The sequence below is a fragment of the Etheostoma spectabile genome, chromosome 9 (assembly GCF_008692095.1).
Source record: "Etheostoma spectabile isolate EspeVRDwgs_2016 chromosome 9, UIUC_Espe_1.0, whole genome shotgun sequence".
Taxonomy (NCBI): Eukaryota; Metazoa; Chordata; class Actinopteri; order Perciformes; family Percidae; genus Etheostoma; species Etheostoma spectabile.
Window position 1 is genome coordinate 35,329,296 of NC_045741.1, and position 26,044 is coordinate 35,355,339.

The 26,044-nt window shown below is 39.5% G+C and overlaps 2 protein-coding genes across 2 annotated transcripts in view; one reads left to right on the forward strand and one right to left on the reverse strand.

Moving 5' to 3' along the window:
* Positions 1-16,337, reverse strand: st6galnac5b (ST6 (alpha-N-acetyl-neuraminyl-2,3-beta-galactosyl-1,3)-N-acetylgalactosaminide alpha-2,6-sialyltransferase 5b). The gene is made up of 5 exons (XM_032526371.1): positions 16,107-16,337; positions 15,398-15,598; positions 5,890-6,299; positions 3,553-3,660; positions 1-1,677 (listed from the first exon to the last, which is right to left on the reverse strand). The coding sequence occupies exons 1-5, from the start codon at positions 16,119-16,121 to the stop codon at positions 1,434-1,436; spliced, it is 978 nt and encodes a 325-aa protein (XP_032382262.1). The 5' UTR covers positions 16,122-16,337; the 3' UTR covers positions 1-1,433.
* A 5,915-nt stretch (positions 16,338-22,252) lies between these two features.
* The window catches only part of slc44a5b (solute carrier family 44 member 5b), a 35,487-nt gene continuing 31,695 nt past the window's right edge, over positions 22,253-26,044 (forward strand). The window contains 1 exon segment of the mRNA XM_032526381.1: positions 22,253-22,518. Within this exon segment, the coding sequence (XP_032382272.1) occupies positions 22,431-22,518 (88 nt within the window). The 5' untranslated portion in view covers positions 22,253-22,430.

Consider the following 26,044-nt stretch of genomic DNA (forward strand, 5'->3'; position numbering starts at 1 on the left):
ATTAAAGGTCCCATGGCATGATAATGTCACTTGGTTTTCTAACATTATTATGAGTTTCCCCAGCCTGCTTAAGGCCCACTAGTGGGTAGAAATGGCGATAGATGTAAACAGAGCCCTGGGTATCCTGCTCTGCCTTTGAGAAAATGAAAGCTCAGATGCTCTAGTCTGGAATCTTGCTCCTTATGAGGTCAGAAGGGGCAAGGTTACTTCCCCTTACTCTGTTTTGCCCGCCTAGAGAATTAGGCCCGCCCATGAGAGAGGGACATCATGGCTTTCAAACTAGCAAAGTTGGAGTTGGTCAAGGACACACCCCAAGCCTCCACTTAACCCCCCCTCTCTCCTCCTCAAAAGCTACAGACTCAGAAATGACACATACTAAGGAAAGCTCATTGTGGGACTGGCTGTCGTGGCTGGAATTCTGCACCAAAGCTGAATTTTGGGTAAGAGACTTCAGATATGGTATCAGGGGACCACTGGGGTTTATATAAAAGCATCATGTGTATATACTGTTTATAAATCTTTGATTTTCACTGTCAGATCAAAACAAGACATGTGAAAACCTCACATAGAACTAACAATTTGTAAAGGGCATTTTCTGACATTTAATAGACAAAAGACAAAAAATATTAATACATTATTGATAATTGAAATACTATTACAATAGACCCCAAAATCCATTTTTGGCAATATTTGGTGTAACGTGATGGCTTTGTTCTGTCATTGACATATACAGTAGAAGTATGAATAGGTTGTATGTTACTATTAACTATACTACTACTACTTACTATAAACCCAAATATTTCAACTGTCACCCTTTTCTTTGTCTGTGTTGTCCTTGCTGTTTGCATTATGAATATTGTATTGTTGAAAAGGGTCACAATTGTTGAAGATTTTAAACAAAGGGACAAAAAACATCACAGTCAGATTTGGAAAAAAAAATACTGTTTAATGTGTGTGATTGTAAAGTTATAAACTCCTTGTCAGGTTCATTAAAACTGCCAAATATCTAGAATAGTGAGGACATGACCTCAGTGTCCTCACTGAATCTGTATTGAGTTTATGGAAATGAATCAGTCATACTGCGGTTATTGCAGTGGTGTTCTGCCTCATTGTTTGTCTCCTCTCAGACAGCTCGAGTGTTGTTAAAGCAGCTCTACACAGAGTTTAAAAAAACTAACACTTGAGCCAGCCTCCATGGCTTTGATTTCAGAATTAAATTCCTCCTTTTACAGTTACACTTCCAAAACATTGTTGGGGCTTCTTTCTTACGCAATAATATTCTGCCAAGCTGCTCAGCCACAACAGTTGCCTGTTCCGTTCTGTCCTACTGCTGTCTAATACATTCATATTGTCCAGAAAGAGGGAGCACGCTGGAAACCCTCCACAACCCTTCACATATTCCACACTTCTGGGGGCCGTCTCTTCAGAGAACCTCAGGATCCAGCTGGAACTGGAGTGTATGAGCTATTCATGCTGGTAGTGAGAGTAGCTGGCTTCCAGTCTGGCTGGTGAAAATGGATGTTGAGGGTTCGAGCCCAGTTTGCAAACACTGCCTTCTCCGTGATGAAGCGGTGGTGGCTTCCTCGTTGGCTCCTCTCGTGGGAGAGATACATGGAGCACTCGTCGGGCCCCGAGGGCTCATAGTAATGATAAGGCAGAGAGGGATGAGAGGAAGCTCTACATGGGAAAGTCAAGCAGAGCAGAAGAGAGAGGTGTGAAGCGTGAAAAGGCATGAAAATCAAAGTGTGAGGGAGTTGTGGAAAATGGTGATAATTTTGACATAAGGGTGGGGGAGAGGAGAGAGGAAGAGAGTCACAGTGGGGGAGAAATGAAAAAAGGAACAAAGAAAAACAGAAAGATCAGAACAATCTGGGCTGTGCTCATTATTCCCCATCTTATTCCTCTGATATTCACGGTCACGCCGCACCCAGTAAAAGACTGCATTTCTCTGTGAATGTGTCTCGTATATTCATGTGAGAGCAACATTAGCTAAATTATTCTGCTATTTCCAGTAAACATGAAGCCATATTAAACAGCTGTACTTTGCAACATCTTCAATAAAATGTGTTATTTTGTTTGTGAAAATGTAGAATTTCCACTGGTGCTGAAATCACCAGTCATTAACAAGCGTTGTAGGCAATAAAAGACTCTTGAAGTTGTCACTGCAGGGACTAAACATTAGATGTTCATTACATTGTGTAGACATCATTACAGATGTATGCTACTAGACAAGGTTTTTATGAAGAAACACACCCATGCTGTCAGCACACACTAAACCCCAGAGTGGAGCTGCAACAAAAGAGAGCGTCAAATCTGCCTAATGTACATTTGCCCACTTGCTCAAACAGGAAGTGACAAAGTCCTGAGGATAAGGAATTTTGATGGTGTCTTGGATCTATAATTGAACAAATGAAACAGGATGTAGTCCAAAGTTTATGTATATACAGTATATATACTGTATATATGTATATAATCTGTTACAGTATGATTTTATCATTATTTGGTCATGATTATTTTGCCTACTACTATTTGCATCTGGTTACTTCTTTGTTTTTCTGACGTATGTTCTTACCTAAATTAGTAACGGAATTTTGAAATAAAATGTGGGAAATGTCTTGTTTTTTGCTATTTGTTAAAAATAGTGTATGAAATTAAGTTATATGTTATATCATATGCCTTTAAATTAAATGGATTTTGACCAGAAAAGTCAAGATCACAGTATTCTTGGTGTTGAGGTGGTCATTTGAATACTGTTGCTACGCTACTAACAAAGAAATGGACATTGCCTTGTTTCTTTTTCAAAGGTGGTTAGTGGTTTTGTGATTTCTGTGTTTTAATGTTAAACAGAATTGATAATAAAATAATGATAAAAAGAAGCTTCATAGGCTCCAACATCTTAAAAAGTATTAAGATACCTCTCAACTTGTGAACTCTGAACATTTAGTCGCATCACTTTTCCTTGGAACATTAACACTAAACACATGAAGGCACCAATGAGACAACACAACATTGATTTGGGTACAGTGATCTGCTCATATGTTTTGGATGATAATGGCTGGATGTTTTTTCTTTTGTATTTTATGTTTCACCTGGATACAAGACAAATTTCCCTTTTGGAATAAGAAAGTTAAAGCTGCATTAATCACCATTTTTAAATGACCAATTAATCTTAATGTCTTTGTGTAGGTGAAAGGTGTTTGTGGTGGTGATGAACCCACAGAGATTAATCACACGACTCTGCATTTTCTTTCCGCTTTTGGGAGCTTTGTATTGTCTTTCAGCTCTTTGTTTTGTTTGTTTTTTGGCCTCAACTTCAGTGTCTCACTGCTCTGATCAGCATTGTTTTCATAGTTAGCAGCTGTTTTCAGCAAAAAAGCTCTGATAAACACACTGTACACTATACCCGCCCAGCACCAAATGGCAGACAGACACTGTTAGAGACTAGCTGGAGGACATAGTGGAGCAGCTAAAGAGCCAGACATTTCTCTTGTTGGTGGAGACCAAACACAAAGATAAAAGAAAAGCAACATTTCTTGATAAAAAATAGTCTACCTGCAGAAATCAGGTGGTACCATGCCATACACGTTGATCTTGTCACACAGCTCCACAGCTATGGCCATGGTGAACCAGCCAGTACTCAGCCAGGAGTTGGAACTCTTCCTGGAAGTCGAGAGAAAATAGTCATATTTAGTAAATTCACACTCATATAGTGAGTACTGACTCCTTCCAAAAGACTAACTGATCAAATGAGATGGGATAAAAGTGTGATGTGAATAATTCTAGATTTTATCTGATCAGTCATCTCTCCAGAGATAAACACAGATGAAGCAAAAAGACAGATTGTTTTTTGTGCCTTGTGCACAACAATAAAGGAACTATCAATGAGCAAGACATTTACTCTGACACTGACAATGCTTGCATGAAGGCAGAATTGATTGGATTCTCCATTCAAATGCAATTTTCTTCTTATCTTCCTGTTGGTTTACTGTTCACATGCAAATGAGTTCAAAATGTCTTTATCTATTAGCTCTGCTCATATTCCGTCAGCCATTTTTCTGCAGTACAAACACCTGCGCCACATACCGCTAATATGAGAGGAGACATGTGACTATCATGTGAAACTTGCATCTGTTTCATATTTAGTATTAAAATTGTGCATATTTAAGATAAGATAAGCCAAGAAAACCTTTATTTGTCCCACAGTGGGGAAACTTCAGTTTGCAACAGCAAGACAAAAATGTAGGGTGATCTCACTATATCAAAATCTTGATTGGTATGCTAACTTCATTTAATTTATGTTGATAACATTTGTTCTGTTTGATCCAAACTAAACATGAATTCCTTTTATAAATGTACATACACATAGTGCTTCTCTTAGTTAAGATTACGGCAGAACGGGGTGCTGTTTGACATTTAGGTACATGTTTAAAGGTGCCTTGCTACACAAAAACGTTTTTAGTTGCATTTTTTGAAATATGTTAGGTCCATACGTGTTTGTGTTATGTGGTGTATGTAAAAATGAACTGTTACCTCCTCTGTCAGCTCTAGCCACTAAAAAGAAATAAGCAGAGAAATCAGGCCAATTACTAAAGCAGGTCAGATGTCATGTTGCCTGAGCTCATTACTATTCATGAGCTCGCCCAGTTGCACTGGGTAAAGGGTGCTGATAGCCAGGCTCTCATTGGCTAACTGTTAGCCAATCAGAGTCAAGCAGCTTAGCTTGTTGAATATTAATGAGAACTGGCACAAATCGAGAGGAGTCTTCCTGCAGGCTTTCTATTGCTTACCATGCTAGAATGACTTAAAACAAGGTAACCAAGGCATTTTTTTTCAACAAAATATTTTACAGTCCATGGTAGAACGTCAGACATTACAACAAAGTAGTGAAATGTGTGACAGGGCACCTTTAAAGGTCCCACGACATGGTGTTATTTGGATGCTTTTATATAGACCTTAGTGGTCCCCTAATACCATATCTGAAGACTCTTTCCCAAAATTCAGCCTTGTTGCAGAATTACAGACTAGACCCAGTCCCACACCACCAACTGCCACTTTGCTCTTTTGAAAGCCATGATGTCTCTCTCTCATGGGTGGGTCAAATTCTCTGGGTGGACAAAGCAGAGAAAGTGGAAGTAACCTTGCCTCTCATGACATATGCCATTTCTAGTCACTGGGGGACCCCATGCAGGCTGTGGGAACTCAAAAATAATGTTAAAAAAAACCTCATTAAGTGAGATTTTCATGTTTGTGAGGGTATAACGAAGCTAAATACTGTCAGAAAAAAATAGCAAGAACCGTTTGGTAGCTGTGGAACTTCCTTGCACAAAGATCCTGAAGCTGCCAAGCAGAGCAGCAGGATGAGGGCAGGCAGAGTATGTTAGAGTGCAACATCCAGCCACTGCCAATTAACATCAAGTTCAGATACGACACATTTGTGTTTGTCATGTGTAATTTATCTGTGTTCTTATTTGAGGGTTTTCATTTGTCACAATGTGTCAGTTCTCACTCAAAGATATGGATTTCTGCTCCCCATATTGTTTTCGGATTGTAATGACAGGGGAGGTACCTAAAATATCGTTGAAGAAAAGTTTCATTCCTAACGCTATACCACTACATTAGAAAATACTTTGTAATAATCTCCTGGCATTTTGGGGTCAACTATGACTTTGGCATGATTTAAATCCCTTAAAATCCTTTCAGAGATACCAGTTTTAATCTAAAACCCATTGAAATTGCTGAATGAGTGTTTAGACCAACTTTCTGACTTATTGTTTTGCTATATTTTGCTGCAAATTTCATTTCAAATGGCTCAAGTTGTTTTTTCTTATCACACACACACACACACACACAAGGTCTGGAAAACCAACCTCACAGAGACAGGACGCTTACCTATCAATCCCTGTTTCCTTTTTAAACAGTTCATCAAACTTCAGCATTTTGATTCGAGAAATGACGTAGACTTTAAGTTTAGGCAAAAGCTGGTTCAACAGCCTGAGGTTGTTGTAAACGTGGCCTTTTCCATCCCGTCTCATGCAGCTGCTGGGTCCCCAGAAGATGAACACTGTGTCTTGGCTCGCATTGAGCAGCTCCTGTCGGCTCCGCAGCACCCTCTGCAGGCTGGAGTGAGCTACAACACGCAGGTTTGTGCGTTGACCAACGTCTTGCTGGTAGTTTATGCTCGGAGCGTCATTCATTCGGATTACGCACTCAGAGCGGTCGATTTCTTCACCTCTCTTGCTCCCAGTTAGCTGGCCAGAGCTGGTCACCAGAGCACAAGTCCTGCAGTGCATCTTCATAGGCTGTGGAGGCCAAAGGTTAAAGGTCAGAAATAATTATGATTTAATTTAGAGAACATTGAAGATCATTTTCAATTCATAGCAGTCGTATTAAGCAGTTATACTTCTCTACAGAAGCCAAGGACCCCTCAAATGAAAGAGAGACGGAGCAAGGACCCCCTGCTAGATATACTGTATAAAATGAAGTTGCATTATTAACTGGGCCTAGGCTGTGGAGGCCAAAGGTTAAAGGTCAGAAATAATTATAATTTCATTTAGAGAACATTGAAGATCATTTTCAATTCATAGTAGTTGTATTAAGCAGTTATACTTCTCTACAGAAGCCAAGGACCCCTCAAATGAAAGAGAGACGGAGCAAGGACCCCCTGCTAGATATATTATATATAATGAAGTTGCATTATTAACTGGGCCTACAACAACATTTAGGGCCTTTATATATACCTTTTTGCATAGAATACTAAGCTATTAAAATATCCTACTAATTGCTGGCATGATTTTATAAATCATCTTTTAATATTAAGCATACATGTGGCACAGTGAATCCTCGGGACGAACTGTATCTGTGGATGGCCTTAGTGACTACATAGCCTATGGGCCAGTAAGCAGTGGGGATTTACATTTGCTAATAATATGTTGGATTTGTGTTAAGGCTTTTTCCATCTTTGAAAAAAACGTTCAAAACAACAATTTGGAGGCCCTCCACTCCAAGGACCCCCTAGTTGAAGCTCCCTGCTCTACAGATCAGTTCTGTTGTTCTGCTTCTAATAAACTTCAAAAGTTTACAGCATGTAACTATTCTCGGAGGAAATAAAAAGTTCAGCGTGTCTGAACAAGACTACGACAAGACCACATGCTAACATGCTCAATGACAAAGCTAATAGACTGATGTTTAGCAGGTACAGTGTTTGATTTGGCAAGTATTTACCCATAAACTAAACCCTATTGGACAAATGAAATATTTGACCTGCTAGCACTTAAAGAAAAGTTGAGGGAGTTATAATTCATCCCAAGGGGAACATGAAAACTCCATAAAAGACTGAGATAAGCTGAGACATTTCACTCAAATGTCAGCCTCATAGTTGTGCTAAAGGAAAAGTCAGCAGATCACCAAACTCTGAAAGACTGACATTGCCATGTGTAGAGCCACCCGCTAGCATTGCTGGAAGCAAAAAGATAAAGTAGCACAGACAGAAGGGATAAATCTGCACCCGGTATCCATTAAGATCAAGTCTACTTGCAAAGGAAGAAAAAAACAACGACCCCAGAACAGAGTTCAGCATAGTGCTGCTCAATTATGGGAAAAATCACGATCACAATTATAATGGTGAACATTGAAATCGCAATTATTTAACACAATTAATCATTAATCATTAATCATTGATGATGCAATTGTTGAATTAAAAAAAACAGAGAAACAGTTAATCAACTCAACGGGGAAATCCCTTTGAACTGTGAGATTTCCCTTAATACTTTTACCATTAGAACTTTTGTATTCATTCAGAACACAGCACAAAACAAGATTTTATTTGTAATGCGCAAAATAATTGTTATTCTCAAGTTTTTAGATCGTTTGGTGCCAAATTCAAAATTGCGATTAAAAATTTAAATATTTGCACAGCCCTAGTTCAGCACACTCTGTACAACAGCACATGTGGACAAGCAAGCTGGATATAAAGCATCTCGGATAATGTAACTGGAATTTAATTTCAGGCTTTTTAGATCTACAGTTACATTACGTACTGTAGTTATCATTACACACACACACACACACACACACACACACACACACACACACACACACACACACACACAGAAAACCCAACTTAAAGTTCATATCCTGCTTTTTAAAACCATAATCATGCTGTCATCTGCAGCAGCCACACAGGACCTGAGGAAAGTGTAACTGGCACACAGTGTCAAGCAGCTACTGGTAATGGGCTTTTCTGTCATGTATCCTATTATTCAAATGCACTGCCGGTTGACAGTGGAGCAGAGGCTGTTCTGTGCAGTACTTTGAAATTGTAAGAACACCATAAATTCACATAGGGCGGTATATTTATTCAGTCGAACACGACCTCAGAGCAATGTCCTCCTTGATAAAACAAGGAATGCACAAACACATAAGCTTTGTCAAGGTAGTATGTATTGCAGGGTCTTTGTGTTGTTTTGCATTATATTGACCAGGACATATTTGTGTCTTGTGTCCAACTAGGTTTTTTAAATTTGAAAAAGGCGAGATTGGATAGAGTGATCCGACAGCAAAGACCCACAGACTCTTCACATGAATTATTCTCCACCTTAATAGAGAGCTACATTGGCATTCTGAACTGTGCTCTGAGCTTCACACTCCATCAGGTTCTGAGGTGTGCAAGTGTGTGTGTGTGTGTGTGTGTGTGTGTGTGGTGTGTGTGTGTGTGTGTGTGTGTGTGTGAATGTGTGCGTGTATGTGTGGGTGCGTGCATACAGTTGATATTACAAGTGCCCCAGGCTGTGCTGCTCCCACCGCTACATTTATAATACTCTCCCACTATCAGTGACCCCATACAATGGATGATTGCCTAGGGTGTGTGTATGTGTGATGCATCTATGTGTGTATAGGTGTTATCTGTCTGTGGATGTCCTTAAATCTCTGTGGGGAGTTTGATGTCGACACAGATATGTAATTCTGACTCACAGTGCAATCTCATTTCTTTGGCAAGAGTCTGCAACTGTCTGAAAAGCGTCAAGACCCAAAACCAGTTGTGAACCCATCTACACACACACACACACACACACACACACACACACACACACACGAGAAACAGATATTAACAATCCCCAACACAATGCCCAAAACAAAACATTGTTGGAGTGGGTTTGCACTCCCTGCATGCAGACCTCCTCCCTCCATAACAGGTTGGCTGGAGCAAATTATACGTTTCACATCACAAACACCCTCCCAGCCTTAGCTGGGTGGTGTGTGTGTGTGCGGGGGGGGTCCCAGTCTCTTTTGTCCCTTTACCTGTTTCTTCTACATACAACAACAGATAGAGCACAGTCTAAAAAATTACAACTCTTTTTTTTTAAGTTTGGGAGTATGTTAAACTTGTAAAAGGCAGTTGAAGGTTGCATGGACAATGTCGTTATTTAAAGCATTGGTGAAATACTAAAAGTGTCCTTGACAGTGATGCTGAATCTCCAGTGCCATCTCCCTGTGCTTCTGACAGCTGGATGATACTAGGAAATAGCCACTTATATACCGTGTCCCATTGAGAGGGGCTTTCAGAATCAGACGGAGAACATTTCAAACGGCAGGCAGTTGAATATGCAGCCCACGGACTGTTGAATGAATAAATGAATGCGTTAGTATATATAGTGTGGAGTAGTTTTTTTACTCATGATCAACCTTGACCTAACACAGAGGTCCTTGTGAATAAACTAGCACTTGAACACTTGATGACTCCCCCACAACACATGCACACACACCACACACACACACACACACACACACACACCACGCACTCAGTCTGCACTTTATCACGTGGACAGAGGGATGTCTACCTTGATCATTAATGCATGACCTGATGAGCTAAAACCTCCTGTTTTAACTTTACAAGGCTATTAACTCTGATGTAATGCCTGGGAGGTAATTTATTGAAAATACATTTAAATAGATTGTAAACATTAACTGGTGTGGTACCACAGTAGTACATTGTTAGGTTTGCTGCACTTGGTTTGTGTAAGTGCAGGGCATTATTGTGCAATCTGTATTATTGTAATCTAGTAATCTAATCTGGTTTGGACAATTATAAATACATATTCTCTATTTACTTTTCATGCATCCAGTACTGTTTAGGCTCTTATTTCATATATCTCATCTTTTCTATAAATAAGAATACAATTATATATTTTTGTCATAGAATATAAAGGGGAAATATTAATAAATTAACCAAACATCAAGCCATCTTCTGCAACCTACTGTAATGTAGGCATAGCAATTCTGCAGTGGACACATCTTTGCAATATAGATGTTAGAAGGATACATAACAATTGGTAAGGGAAAGGTTTATCATTCCAGATTTCATTCTAAGGCCCAGAGCACATTCATATTCATAAAGACATCCTCTTTGAAAACAAAATAGTTTCAGAAGGAAGACGTTTTTTGTACTATGGTCGTGGTGGTGGGCTTTTTCCATGCATGTTTGTGTATATTGATATACTTCGTTTGCATATAAATTCAATAGAGTGTTGAGAGAGACAGAAGAGAGGAGAGAGAGAGAGAGAGAGAGAGAGAGAGAGAAAGAGAGAGGGGTGTGGCCTTTAGAGCATTGGAAGACGAAACAGTTAGGAGTAGGCTATGGCTCCAGTTCCAGTCCCAGTCAATTACCGCCCACACAGACTCATCAGTATGATCCTGTTGATACACTTCCCAGGGCAACCCAGGATCATAATTGCTTTCAGAGCAAACCCAATCCGTCAGCCTTTAATGTTACACCAGAGCAGCCTTTGTCAACACCCATTTCAGTTTAAGAAGGGTAGCGAGTACAGAAAAAGAAGATTTGGATGAGCTATTAAGAGGTCAGAGAGGAGTCATTAGTAAAGGGCAAAAATACCATATTGTCATTGTTAACCATGGATAAGGCTGGTGTTTTTCAATCATTGTCTTACTGTCAACAAATCCCATGTAATTTACAATATAGTGCACTATTTATTGAATGTCAGGATTCTCGGAAACCTGAGCACAATATGCAACTTTCTGCTAACAATCCCACAATGCATTGCTTCAAATTTTACAGATGCAAAAATAACTGTTGTGGGACCCTTCAGCTGCATTAAGGGTGCAATATGTCAACATTGTTACACACACAACAATCTAAACTAAAAACCAAAGCCACAAAGTCAATCCAATATGGAAAACTGAATAATAAGAAAAATATGGAATATCTTTAACCTTATCCTTTAATATCAAACCTCTTATGTGAGCAGTGGTGTGCAAACATGAAGACTCGGCTGTATTTGCTTACAATTGCACAATTTATTTAGATATTGTTCATTATAATAACTGTAACTGTACCCTTTCTAAAGTGTTTAGAATTGGGCTAATGGCCTAACTGAGAGCAGAGGTAAATTAAAATGGCACCTGTTTTCATTGGCACAGATACCGTGGGTGAAAATACTGAGAGCTTACACATGCCAAACTAGGCTATTAATTTAAAATTAAGCATTGCAGTTGGTCCTAACTGGTGTGTGGTTGGTTACGTCGCTCCACTTCAAGATAGGTGGCATTGATTCTTCATTTTCTACGAAGCTGAGCGGTTACTTGTCAATTAAACTTTTCATCTCCAATCCTATCTGTATTTGTAAGAAGTGGCGCTGTCCTGAGTTGAAAGACTTAATAGGCGTGTGTGTTTGTGTTGGCCGCTGTCAATTTCCTAACCTTCAACAATGCAAACATTTTTTGACTACTTTTTTATTGCGGCTTTGAGAACCCACGAAGGGAAACATAAATTGGCGCCTATGCTTGTTGTGTGTGGCAGAGCTTTGATGATCAAAGCTGCTTTCTTTTCTCAGAGACCAATTCATTAGACCGAAATCCTCCTGAAGGTTGACACCGCAATTCTAAACTTCCTCTGTTTCAATTTGGGGGATTAGAAGCGGGATAATCAATGCAGACATCAGACAGAGAGAAAGGGATGACTGCATCTCAGATTACAACCCCAGATTGCATAGCCTTGTTAGCAAGGATGGATGAGGAGATGCAAAAGGATGTTCTTTCCATGACCGGAAAGAAGATGCTATTCTGGACTTCCTGCCAGCTCTTGCCATTCACCTCGTCCATCTAGTAGTACAGATATTTGAATGTGTTGTACTCTATACAGCTTGCATTAAAATGCAATCTGCATCTCAATAAGGTGATTATTTACGTTGATGCCAGGTGTGAATGCATGCACCAATACATTTCCAGGAACATGATCAGATCAACCAGGCCACATTTTTGGGAAATGGTAAGCATTTTACATAAATGCCAGGTGGCAATGCAATGACCAATGGAGTGGATGTCAAGCGGACATTTGACATGTTACAGTACTACTGTAACAGGTGTAGTTGGGACCTTCATTTAAGCATGACTATAAACTGGGCTATATCAGTCTGAGGATGGCACCTGCTAAGATATATAGTTTTCCCAGGAGTGCTCCCCTGCTTGTGTGTAATTATAATGTGCATATCCTTAAACCTCATCCGTTAAGCTGTACATTATCATACCTAATGTCTAACACAGTTTACAAAGAAAGAGGTCAGTGTTCATGGGAGACTTTCTTTTTGCATAATTGACTTTCTAATGACACCTATTTCTCCAAGACTGACTGAATCTAAGGCTGTGAGAACACAGAGAGTTATTGCCCATATTAAGTAGGTACATCGTAAACGGGCACACAATCCACGTTCAGGCTCTCATACAGGATTTGTAATTAACACTTATATAGGCCAATGTAGATGGATTCTCCTGACACTTCTTCAAAGGCCAACATCTCTTTAACTGGAATCGGCAAAACATCAAAGAGAGAGAGGAGCAAAGCAGAAGAATGGAGCGGCTGTCTATTTAGGTGTGTGTGTGTGTGTGGTGTGTGTGTGTGTGTGTGTGCATGTGTGCGTCCATGTGCGTGTGTGCATGTGTGCGTGTGTGTGTGTGTGTCTGTGTGTGTATTTGAAAGTCTATTTAACTCTGCAGCTCTAATTACTGTAGCTTGTCAAAGAAAAAGGAAAAACATACTACAGAAGGACATTTTCCAACAACCTACAGACATTGAAACTTTTGGCATGTCAAAATATCCCACACAGTTGTGCACTATAAGTTTGAAGTTGGATTTATAGATTTTTGGGTTTCAACACTACTGCTTTGCTCTTTTCATATCATCTTTAAGCACCACAAGGACTGAAGAAAAGGCCAAATGTTGGTGATGGGTCATTAATGTGCGCTGGGTGTTCTGCGAACTCTTGGGTGGAACATAAATGAGCAAAGAAGCCACAGATCGTCCCCCACCTTGGTGAAATCACAGCCTATGCAAACAAGATATGCACTTTAGGTAATACAGGCCATTAACAAGGTCCAGCAGAGCTCCCGTCACATTTTCAACCATCCCTAGGTATGTGTGTTTGTGTGTGTGTGTGTGTGTGTTGTGTGTGTATGTGTCTGTGTATGTGTGTGTCATAAAGCAAAGATTCCTCCCAGCAAGAGTAGACCTCAGATGACCCTGAAGGAAGCAGTGCAGACTGTTCCACCCACTCCACAGATCCAAAGCAATTCCGCTGTGGTTAGTCATTCTCAGACTCTGTCGGAGAGTGCAGCCACAGCAGCAGAAAGAGCTGGAAGCCCCCATGGGAGGTGGGGGCAGAGTGACACTAAGCAGTGTGGAAATGTCGCAGTGTGGATCCATCAGGATTCAGCTGTCAGCCAAGAGGAGGTAGATGGTCAGGAAAGACTGTGAATAATGTAGTGCCAACACACAAACACCGCGAAAAACTCCAAAATCTCATTTCTCTTAAGAGCCCCTGTAAAATATTTTTCATTGACTTTAAAGGGATCTGATGAGGGCTACAACACCTCAGAGGAACCCTGAACTTAGAATCAAGACGTCCAGGGGGCCTCAGCCGGATCAAACCATCGCTCACACACTCTTGTATTATTGATCATTAATCACTGAAAGGTGAACTTCAAATAACACTTTTTTCCCCCTCCAAATGCTCTCCTGCCCAGTGCTGCCCGAGCAATGCAATGCACTTTCCACTCTGCTGTGACTCGCTGCATATCTTTTCTCACTGAGGGCAGACATGATGTCGTCTGAATGATCCATCTATCTGAATGAGCTTTCTGTAACACTGTGCTGGGTCTGAATGACAGGCCTTTGCATTGCAATAACACTGACTGTGGTGCTTATATGACCAAAAGATTACGGTGCTGAGTAGTTGTTCTAGTAGAAATCCATCCTGCTTTAAGTGCTACGGGCACTAAATATTTCATGGTTGGCAAATTAATTATGAATCATGAAAGCACAGTGACAATGTGGAGATAGTACTACCGCAGCAAGTGCAGCTTTTGACTTTACAATTTAAGAGATTAGCTGATATTATTGTAGCCTCACAGGGGGAAAGAAACCTGTAATAAACTCCTATTTCATTTGGAAGCTTTTTCCTCATTAACAGGAATTGCTACACAACTTCCATTGGGCTATCAGATTAAAAAATGAAATGTGAAACATTTGCCAATAATCGTTGTATGGCCCAAAATAAAATAAAAAAAATCCTGGATATCAGAATCAGCTGTGAGAAGGACTTAGGACACAAGTCAAACACAAAGAAGAGGATTTTTTAGTGCTCCCTGAAACCAGGGCAGCACCCAAAGCTTGGAAAAACCTTTTCAGTGCATACCATAACCCTACATTTATATGCTCTTCTCTCTGCTTCACCTGGATGACAGCAGAATACAGATTAGGGGCAGGTTGTATTACATATGTGCAAGAGTGCCAAAGCAATCAGTGTTCTTTTCAAGGGCTGAGAGCTTGACACAAATATGTCACGCATATGTCCAAATGCATTGGGTGAATTCAAATTCATGAGAGTAGGGGCACTACTGTCATGTTAGCCACTATTTCTAATGCAGGGACTGAATCCGTGTGTCAAGCTGAATTTGTCCGAGGCACATGTCAGACAATGCAAAGATATTTAAAGTGACTTTACTGCTCCCTTTTCTGTAGTTTCTATCCTCGGTTTAATACGACAAAGTCACATTATGCTGCTGTCCTTGTCACTTACATTGCTGGCCTCCAGGTACTCCCTCCAATACATTTAAAAGCCACTTCTCACCGGCCAAAATGCTATTCCCCCAAATCCCACTCACCTCGCCATGCAGTCACCACTGAAAAGAACCAGATGCCTCACCCCAAACACGACCAATGTTTCATCTGGAACACAACCAAGCTAAGGATTTACCTTCTGTATGTCTCTGTGGTGGTGGTGGTACATGATTAAGTGTTTCAAAGGAAGGTCCGGTTGCAACACCATCATTGTGTACGAAATTGCATTAGGAGGCAGATCACTTCACATAACAGAGTGTGCATGTTTACCTTCTGATCCATGACACCTGTGTACCCCTCCAGTGGTGGTTTTGGGAGTCTCAGCGGCCTCCCTGGCGTCTTTGTGGATGGAAGAGCAGCATCTAAACGGTGGGGCGATGACGAAGATGATCGGTCACCAGAGCTGCTGTTGTACACCAACATAAAACTGGTAACCATGGTGACGATGATGATGCCACTAACCCCTTGGTACTGGAGAGACACATGGAAGACGTTAAGTTCAAAGAAAGAGCATTGAAAAATGACATTGAGTCAGAGCACTTGATTTATAAAATCAGTTTCAGGACGAGAGCTGCATTTGCTTTTGTCAAGAAATCCCTGCTATGAAAATGTCAGCTTTCAAAGCAGAGGCGACGCAAGAAATTGCAGCTGCTGCTTTCCTCATGTGAGGCTGCAGATGTAACATCAGCTGTCAACAGGGCAACATGTTTTAAAGAGAGGTGCAGAAATAGCTGCTGAAGTCAAACATGTTCCAACACCCCCCCCCCCATATAATCTCCACAAATTAATTAATAAATAAATCTGTAAAATACATTAATTTGATGGACATGGATTTACTGTGAGACACAAAAAAAATTAAATACCACAAAGTGCAATTAGGTAGCTATATGCTGACAGCTCAGCCTGTAACTCACTTCTTAGAAAACATTACAGATCTCTACAAATAAACATTACAGTGATGTCTCTTCTTCATAATTACCACTCTTATCTTCATCTTTATTTCCCCTCGTTGCCAACCTTCATCCTATCATCCTTGAATGCTCTCTCACAGAGCGTCGGGACTCTTCAGCATGCAACACTTGAGCAGCAGCATCACCAGGATCAGCGCGCAGCTCCAGAAGACGACGCTCCACTACTCTTCTCCCATGCTCGCCTCACTCCACACTGACTGTGCTCCTCATGGTCCTAAACAACCCCTCCTCTTCCCAGCGCACCTCACTGCCACTGTTCACTGGGGGTTCATGAGATGGCAATTTCACACTTACACTTACACAGTTAAGATTATAATAATGTTGCAATTGTCCTATTCAGTCCTATGCAGTCCTATTCAATATGAAGGGAGCTCTGTGTGTTTGTAGTGGCATTATTGACCTCATTTGTATCTCTGTTTTTAACCATATCAATTGACTAAATTATTCCTTTCCAATTTCTTTTTGGCACAGTTATCACACGATAGTCATTATTCTCAACAAATTGCTGATTTCCCCACACAGTAACTTTTCTGCTTTCATGCAGAATCACTGTTATTTTTAAAATGCCCCAGTTCAGTCTGGGTGTTCAAAATGTTTTTTCAATTCATTTGAAGATTTATATTCTTCAGGAGATGGCAGGTCTATGCTAATCACCATCATGATCACACTTTAGTCTGTGTGCTGGAAGCAATCAACGAATGCTGCTCATAGTTCTAAAGATGTGAGGTAGATAAAAATGCTGGAGATTAAGAGATTTTACATTTTTGTTTTTCATTTATTTCTACAATAGTTCCTAAATCAAATGGACTTTTTCTACTCAGATATTTGTCTTTACAGCACAATGCAATTATCATTGTATTATTTCTGTTTTACAAATTTGTTACTGTAAAGTGCTCACAGTGTTGTGTATATACTATATTACAATACACCATAAAGTTGTTCATTGACTGGGAGAAATCTGTGAACGAACACTTTTGAAACTTGCTTCTTTAAGACACAATATGTGATGATAATCGTCATAAGAGATTACTACTGAGAATTACTCATATTGACACAATGTCTTAGATCTCTTCAGTTATGCACTGATAAAAGGAAAAGTCACTCAGCAATGAATCACTGGCTGATATTCATTTTGAATGCCAACATGATTTAAATGTTTTGAGTGAGTGACAACCTTTTGTAGGTCAGATCACGTCTAGTGTTGCTCAGAAAAAACTGATGTCGTTCCGAATAGTAACAGTGTTTCATAAAGTGTGCAGATGTTATAAGCTGATGCCTCATCTTGTTGTTTTGGTATTGCATAGCACCTTGCCAAAAGTTATGATAAGATTATTATAGTTCTGAAAATGATGTTATTATACATGACCATTTTTGTCATTCAAGCTAATTTGGAGACATCCCATTTAAGGAAAGGGAAACCATTTTACTAATCTGTCATGGCAACCTGCAGGTTGCCATGCCAGGTCCTAAAGCTCCTCATGAGAGGTAGATTTGCTGGAGGCTGTAATCTAGTCAGGAGGACCTGGGAAATGGAGAAGGCGTCTTTTTATAGACGCCCTCTGAGCTGCTATCATTGTGTTCATTTTCAAATGTGTCTTTCATGTTCGAGCCGTTCCTCAGCAAATCTGACTTTACAAACTGAAATGTATGTGTTGGCTTTGTGGGAATTAATAAGTAATTTATATCTCAAAAACATCACAGATATTACGGCCAAACCAGATGCTGTAAGAAAAATCAGGGTAACCTACTTAAAAGCTACATTGGGAACAACACGTCTTCCTTTTTATGTTATTGGCCCAGTTTTACAAAAGTGGAAACAATTGTCTTTTTAGACTCATTTGCTTCCTATCTGATACAGGGCTACATGTAGAATATGATGGGATACAGGATGACAAAAGATAAAACAACATAGGCCCGTTACAATGCAATGCAATGTATGGTGTTATGCAATATGATATCATACTATATGAAACAAGACAAACTAATATGAAACATCACTACAGTGTAATTTGGATGATAAAGTTAATGTGACATCAGGATGATGCTTTGCAACCAGATTAAAATCTTAAGAAATAATAGATTTCTGCTACAACAAAAATTTGAATACAGTGTATGGTTATTAGATTTAACATCAGGCTTTTGTGCAACAACAGGAAAGATATTGTCTCTCTACAAACTTTTCAAATGAACGTCACTTTTTGCCTGGAGTTCCCACCCCTCGTAGACATATTACGATGGGTCTCGAGTAGCGCTTGCATCACAATTCAAAAAAGGTTGGCAAACGATGCTCAGTAGCACAAACACATCAGGGATACATGTAGTAATACTATAAATAAAAACTCTTTAAATGGAAATAATGAGTATTTATTTCATTGTCTCAAGAAAATAAAACACACGTGTACTGTAAAATACCCAAGCTGTACAGTAGGAGAGTTACATTAAACAGAGATACAAACATATGAACATCCAGGCTTCTGAGATCAACAGACAGGAAATAGAGCCTATTATGGAGTCAGCTCATTTGTTGGTTTGACAACGATCAATAACATTATCAATTCAGTCCTACACATAAATGGACACCTTTGTGAGGTTGCCAAAATTGAGAAGGCACTGACATCCCTTCAAGCTCTTGTTACAGTGTCTGAGTTCAACTTTAATAGCTGAGAAATGAGCAAAGAATATGTAATGACTAGCTACTCTATGTTTAGTAGTTAGGGTACATTTCCATATGAAACCATGACTTTTTCAATGACTTTACTCATTTTCTGTTTTCCATACGGCCATATCATTGGTAGAGTCATTTTAATCAACAAATTATCTGTAGTCACTGAGGAGCACAGCCTCATAATGCACCTCATCATTATGAATTCAGAGGATTAGGTGGTTTGCAGTCTGTGTGGTTTGATTAGAGGTGTCCCTGAGGTTTTGTGTGCATCTCGGAAAACTCTCGGATCACCAACTGACACCAAAGCATTTCATAAACTGAAATCTATCGAACGAGGACGCCAGACGGTGTCGCCTGGCCAAAGGAATCATGTGTTGAAATAGCGGCTTGATGGACCTTTTGGTTGCAAAAGCATTTTTTGTATTAATTGTCCTTAGCTAAGAGTTATGCTCCTATGTATCAAAGAAACTAAGCTAAGACTAAACGTCAAGGGACTGAAGTAATTTCCAATTAATGATTGTTTAGTCAAAGGGCTGTACTATGGGCACAATATTATGTTTTACTGATATCTGTACATAAGAAGCCATTACGGACTTTTGTGTTCAGTGGTTTTGCACTAAAAAAGGTGTTATACTAATGCCATTAACATATCATTAATGACAACAGAACAAAATGATCCTAAGATGGCTTGTGAAAGGCTGAGTATGTTCGTAAACATAAAATTAAAAAAATAGACAATTACTGACCTTACGTGAATGTAAAGTACCTTAGGTAGGCTTTCCAAGTAGATGTTCTGTAAGGGTGTTAAAGTTAATAAAGAAAGACCGAGCTGGACCTGTTTCTGTTAATAGGGTAAATTGCCCATAAAAGGATTTGAATCTAACTGCCTCTTTAATCCAATAAATCTCATGCAACTGTTCAAAAAAAAGTGGAGATGCGGTGTTGTTAAATTGGGGGTGTTTATATACCAGTCCATACCAAGTGTGCATTTAGCTGCACTACAGGTAAAGGATCACTCCGGGATAGTTACAGCTGTAAGTGCTCAGGTTTAGGCACAGAAGAAACAACACTTATTTTGGTAATTGCCTCCCTTCACAGCTTGATCATCGCTGAATCTAACCAATAAACTCAATTTCACAGTTCCAAATAATGTTTCTTAGAAGTGCTGTGTTTATCCAAATGATTGGGGGTGAAAGGATCTGCAATCCCCTAGTTGGATCTCTGTTGCACGTTACAGCGTAAGTGAATCACTTTCTTTAATGGTTAGACTTGGTGAAGTGTCAGCAGGGTTGAAGCACTGAATGAACAAAGCAAAGAGTGATTGGGTTATGAGTATCTCCTTCTGCCTCTGATCATGAAAAATAAAAATAAAACTCAATATTCAAACAGCAAAAAGACTGCCACAATGAAAGAACTTATCTTTTGTTTTAGAAAGTGGAGAAAAGCTCCAAACCAAACCAGCACAAAATGTGACTGCATCTGTTGTGTACCCTCTCAATTATGTAATTAGTAAGCTGTTGGCATCTGTCATTTTCGCTGAATGACAAGCAGATGGGCCGGCAACTCTGGAAATGACAGTTATTCTTAGAGGGAAACACAATTCACCTATAAAATGTGTCATTGTCCTTCTGCAATCCTTGCAGGATTAAAGAACCCTCCCACTGATGGCTGGCAATAAAACACATACTTTACTTGACCTTGTGACATGTGATAACATTCTGGTGTAATAGTTTAGCCCTGTTCATAATAAAACAGAAATTAGTGGAAAAAGGAACAGAGGAAGATAGATAATAAATTCCCCAACCTCAATCTTTTCTCCTTTAACTCACTAATTATTGTAGGTATACACATAGTAAGACACAGCACACCAACACTATTCACTTCCAATGTAGGAATATCCACAACAGCAGGCAATATGTTTCTAACTGAGCCATAAAAATCTAGGGTCCATCTGGCTGTAGTATCATTCTATTTATAGCATCAAAACTCAACTGAATTAGACATCGATGAAGAGAAGTTTGAAAGATATGTTGCAAATTCCCTGAAAAACATTCAGTAGGGCTGAAAAAGACAAACTGAGAAACAATCCTTCCCATTTCTGGTTCTCTTTAGGATGTAAATCTGTAGGAACAGTTCTAGGCTATTAAAGGTTGAAAACCACTATATTGGCCTGTGTCACCAAGACAATTGGTTCTAGATTCATTGCATTGCACTGGTCAATAATGTGATCCTGATTTTCTCCATGTGCAATTGGCAGTGATCCTGTCACATCAACATATGATCCGTCCCAGCGAATTCAATCCCTTCTTAATGAGATCCTATTGATTTCATCCACAGAGTACTCAGAGAGATATCACTTTTAAGATGTCATTGTGTAATACAAATCACTTACCATTTCTAATATAATCATACATTAAAATATGGAATATTAACATTTTAGATACTCTGTCTGTCGTTCAAAAGAGATAATGTTTGGCGATGTGCAATTATTCAGGCAACATCCAGGTTGAAACACTTTGGCTACAGCTCTCAAAGATAAAACATGCTTTCTTTTATTGTATCTTACTTTATGAAAATCCCACCCTGCAGCTTTTGGATCTCCCAGTTATTGTGCATGATTTTCAGTCTCTGCTGCCACGTTCTGGCCATACTCACAAAAACCCATAATCAATGTGTGCTGTGTGTGAATATGACTATGAAAGGCAAATTTTGGAGTACCACACGCATGATTTAGTTCTTTTATTAAGTGTTTCCTCGTTTTAAAATGGGAAATGCAGCTTTTCCTCCTCTACATTTACTTTGCAGAACAATATTTTACATGCAAAACACATAAGTCATAAATGGGGACGTGTTTAAATTATAATAAACAAAAATTACAAACTGTATGAGTAGCCTGAGTGAGAACATCACCCACAATTCTAGAACATTACTAGTCACACACGAAATAGGAGCTACGTAGGCTGTATAATGTGTTCTTGTTGCATCTGTTTGGAGGGGAGAAGTTACACCTTCATCGTAATTAATAGCTCTTGAAAATTGGTGAACTTGTGTGATTCCACCATAGCTCCGCCCAACTTTAAACCAATCAGCCAGAATAACCCCTCCCGAGTAGTGACAAATACATTAATGCCAAAGTTAAAACGAAAGGGAAAGACAGAGAGAGAAATATTTGCAATGTCACAGAAACCCCAGCTGAGGTCAGTGTTTCTCCACCAGACTCCTCAGTGTAGACAGAAATGGCACTGCCTCCCACTACTTACAATTTTGGCTGTATTAATAATCAACTAAAAAAAGCAACCTGGATCACAACTATTCTTGCTGACACGGGCAGTATACTAATCCTTCTGTTCTGCAGCGTCGTTGATATAAGTCCTACAAGTGTTCGTGCCAGCAGACAAACTGCACAACAACGATGTGTTTTAGAAAACGCATCCTAACAAAGGGGAACGGGAATTTTAGCAGCACCGTCCGCGGTGTACGTCCCCTTTAAAACAGTTTTGGAATAATTCATGACGTCGCGCTGTAAACACGACTGACGTTCAGCTGCGTGGCCAAAGCATCCACCAAGCGCCCAAGACATCTCCAGGTTTCTGTTGAGTTTAGCGTTATTTCTCGACGGGACCGCTGAAAGGCACTCAAATAAACTGCGGTCCACCTGGAGTCTCATATGCGGTCTCCAAAACCAAGACATTTTGTAGCAATTTTCCTACTAAGTGCCATGGCTAGGAACACGGACACCCCCTCCTCTTACTATGGTGAGTCGGTTCGTCTTTGTTGTAAACGCCAACATATCTTTTCTCTGCACTGTGTAACGTTAACGTTATGACAACATGATATAACGGTGGGTTCTTTAGCCCGAATGATGTTTAACCCCCTGCTATAATTTACAGGGACGTTAGCTTGCTTAGCTACATGGTCAGTTGCTAAATTCAGTTTTTTTTAACGGTTTACATCAAATGCGCAGCAACGGGTATAACGTTAACGGTAGAATCATGTTTTAAACGGCCATTTACGTTTGAATAAGTAGCCTTAGCCTAGCTACCGTCTTTTTGTGTTAACGTAGTGATGTGATATTTTTTCCCTTTGTGTTTACCTGGCGTAGCTATACGTTAAGTCCTCACAAAAGGCATTATCACTTTCCTTCTCCACTTGTCACTTCGTCTTTGTTGTAAACCCAGATATATATATATTTTCCTCTGTGACGGCATGACAACAGAATATGACGTTAACACCATCTTCATTATCGATTAACGATTCTTTTCTGGACTGATAGATTCACCGTTTGTCAGAATCACTTGCTATAAACTATCAGAATCACTTCAATTCAGTTCCTATAAGGATGATGCCACCAGCTTTCTTTGTTTTGTTCATATTCAGTTTCAGACAAAGAAAGCAGGTTTCCTCAACATTGAGAAACTGGAATTAGGGCATTGTATCTTAAAAAAACGTAACCATTCATTGATCAGATATTGAATAGCTGCATGTAACGGTAGAAAAACGTTTTAAACGGTTAAATTTACATTTTAAAAAGTAGCATAACGTATTTTTTATGTCTTAAGAATGATCTCGATTCATTTTCTGTTAATCGATTAGCTAATAGACTAATCGTTTCAGCTAATCTCTGGCCCCTTAGTTAGCTAACCTAGTTAACTGGACCGTTATCTTTATGGCTCACATTTAACTAGTCAAAAATGATCCGTAGCCATGGTTATCTTCTGTGATGTGATGTTTTGCTTTGTATTTCTTACATGTGTTGAGTGTAAGAGACTGTTAACAACAATAAGACTTATCTCCACTTACCCCACATTAAGGATAACTACACCATTGTAACAACTCTCATGTAGTTATTAATGAAGATGTTCGCTGTGTATGGTTTTGATAACAAAGGATTTATTGTCTCCAAGTGGCATTTTTGCTGCTCCATATGGATATAGTCAATACATGGGCAGATTTTCAGTCCATTAGACTGTCTTAGTAATCATGTTGTTTATCAAAGCAATTTAATCCTTTATCACCACCAGATGCCACACAGTGTCTTTCCTCTGACACAAAAAGTCTCTTACACTGGTAATATTAACCATACCGGTGGCTTTTTTGTAGGTTGGGTTCCCATATTAATACTTCCCCAGCTAAAAAATATCCTCTCTATATTTAGTAATCTTCCATTTAACCATTAGAAAATACTTATTTAGTGCTTTGTTAACAATGTAATTCTTGTTGTCCGTGTGCAACTGTTCTCAGGCTACTACAAGACTAATGGGAAACTAACTATTGAAACCCGGACTAGGTGACAGGGCAATTAATGTCTCCTTTCAAGGGAACATTTCTTTACAAAATGTTACAAAAACAATTAAGCTTCTCAAAAAAATTAAAATGTCATTTCAGCTTTTACAAGTTTTTTTTTATGTGGCTGGTAGATCCAATCTCACCTATTCACCAAAAAGGCAAAGGTCGGCTAATCAGTCCAACCCCAGCTATAACACCTTTTATATAAGTATTAACTTTCTCATGTCATGCTTATTAGTGCCAGCAGAGCCTTCCGCATCATTTTCAGTTACAAATGTGTCATATCATATCAACTCTGTCCAAGCTCGTTGAATGTAATAACAATAATAATAATAACCAAAATGACTGTGAGGGAGGCTTGATCCTTACAGATACAGAAGCAGTACAGTTTTAGAGTGACACAGGCTTTTGTCAGGACTGCTCGTGGTGGCTATTGATGGGGGGGGGGGAAGCTACTGTGTCTTCCCAACATGCTGACCCCATGTGTCCCTCAGACCTCATGACCACAGCACTCTGCCAATCACGACTGCAACCTGTCATGTGTAGTTGATTCTGTCTGCTCTCGGCAGACATGCAGTTTACCACCGGGCCCTTCAAACCATATCAACATAAACACGACACTAGTATGTAAAGTGTTGTAAGTAAACAGCTTAGTGAAGATAGGAGGTGAAACACAAAATAGAGTCAAACAGACGCTAATATATACTGAATATACCTGTATTATTAGTATTGCTTTAACTTGCAGTGTTATTCTCCAGAGAATTACATAGGTTATTTTGAAACAGTTTAATAAAGGAACACAATTTAGTTTAACAGCATCTTACCAAATAGCTAGTGGAACATGGGATGGAGTTATGGGGCCTCCCTGTGTTTAGGTCAGCTGCTTTATGTTATCGGCTCCCTCGTGCTTTTGTCAGCTAGCTTGGCAAAAGAGCAATTCAGACTAGGTTTCATAACAGAGAACAACAAGGCACATTTCACATCAGCATACTCTGCCTGGTAGTGTTGTCAAATCACCTCGCCAGCTAATGTTTCACTCACTGCATTTTATTTAAATGTGGACTAAATGTGGAGTGCATAGTAACGAGTATCACATTTGTTGTTGCTTTTAGTGTACCCATTATTTCTGGTTTTCTTTAATGGTTTATCCCTCTTATTCCAAAACATAAAGTGGATGATTCTGTCCAGTATATCATTCATTTACAGTTCAGCTAGTTTGATAGATCTTGTCCAACAGCAGGGCTGGTAGTCAGTTAATTCTGATGTCAGTTCTGCAGAATCAAAGAATAAGGGTTTCTTTCTGGACTTGCTACCCTCAGATGTCACACAAGAAGAAATAAAAAAAGCAGACACCAGTTTTGTTTATAAACAACTGCCATTAGGCATGATTTGTGGAAGAAGTGCTAGTGTTCTCACTGTTTTTCCTCAACAGGAAACCCTCCTACTCACTTGAAAGTTATATATTTCTGGGAAATGTAGCAAAATCCCTACTGAAGCAGAGGTAGATCAGGCAGGATGAGGGACTGCCATGATGCCATTCCACAATAAAGCTACATTGTGTAAGAATTACTCCCATCTAGCGTTAAGATCATATATCGCAATCAACTCTCTCTCGCCACACAGTTTAGAGCTTCAAAAAGTGAAAGTGTACAAAAGGCCGTCTATCAGCCGTGGTTGTTGGAGTGCATGTCAGAGAGTGGCGTGGACGCTTGCTTCACACCACGAGCGGGCCCGCGCGCCACCTGACGGAAAGAAGAGAGAAAAAAAAGAGGCTTTTTTCCTGATGTCGCCAGTCTCTTGCTCTTTTCAATATCAGTTTTCTTTTTCTGGGCAAAGAAGAAGACGCCTGTTCTTGAAATATGCAATTATTGCAGCAATAATACACAGTTGGATTTTACTTTTTATGAACATAAATTGCATGTGCCCTCCTAAAAAGCAGCAAAAAACACCTGAGCACTCAAAGTGAGCCCTGTTTGAAGCTGGTGGTCAAACATC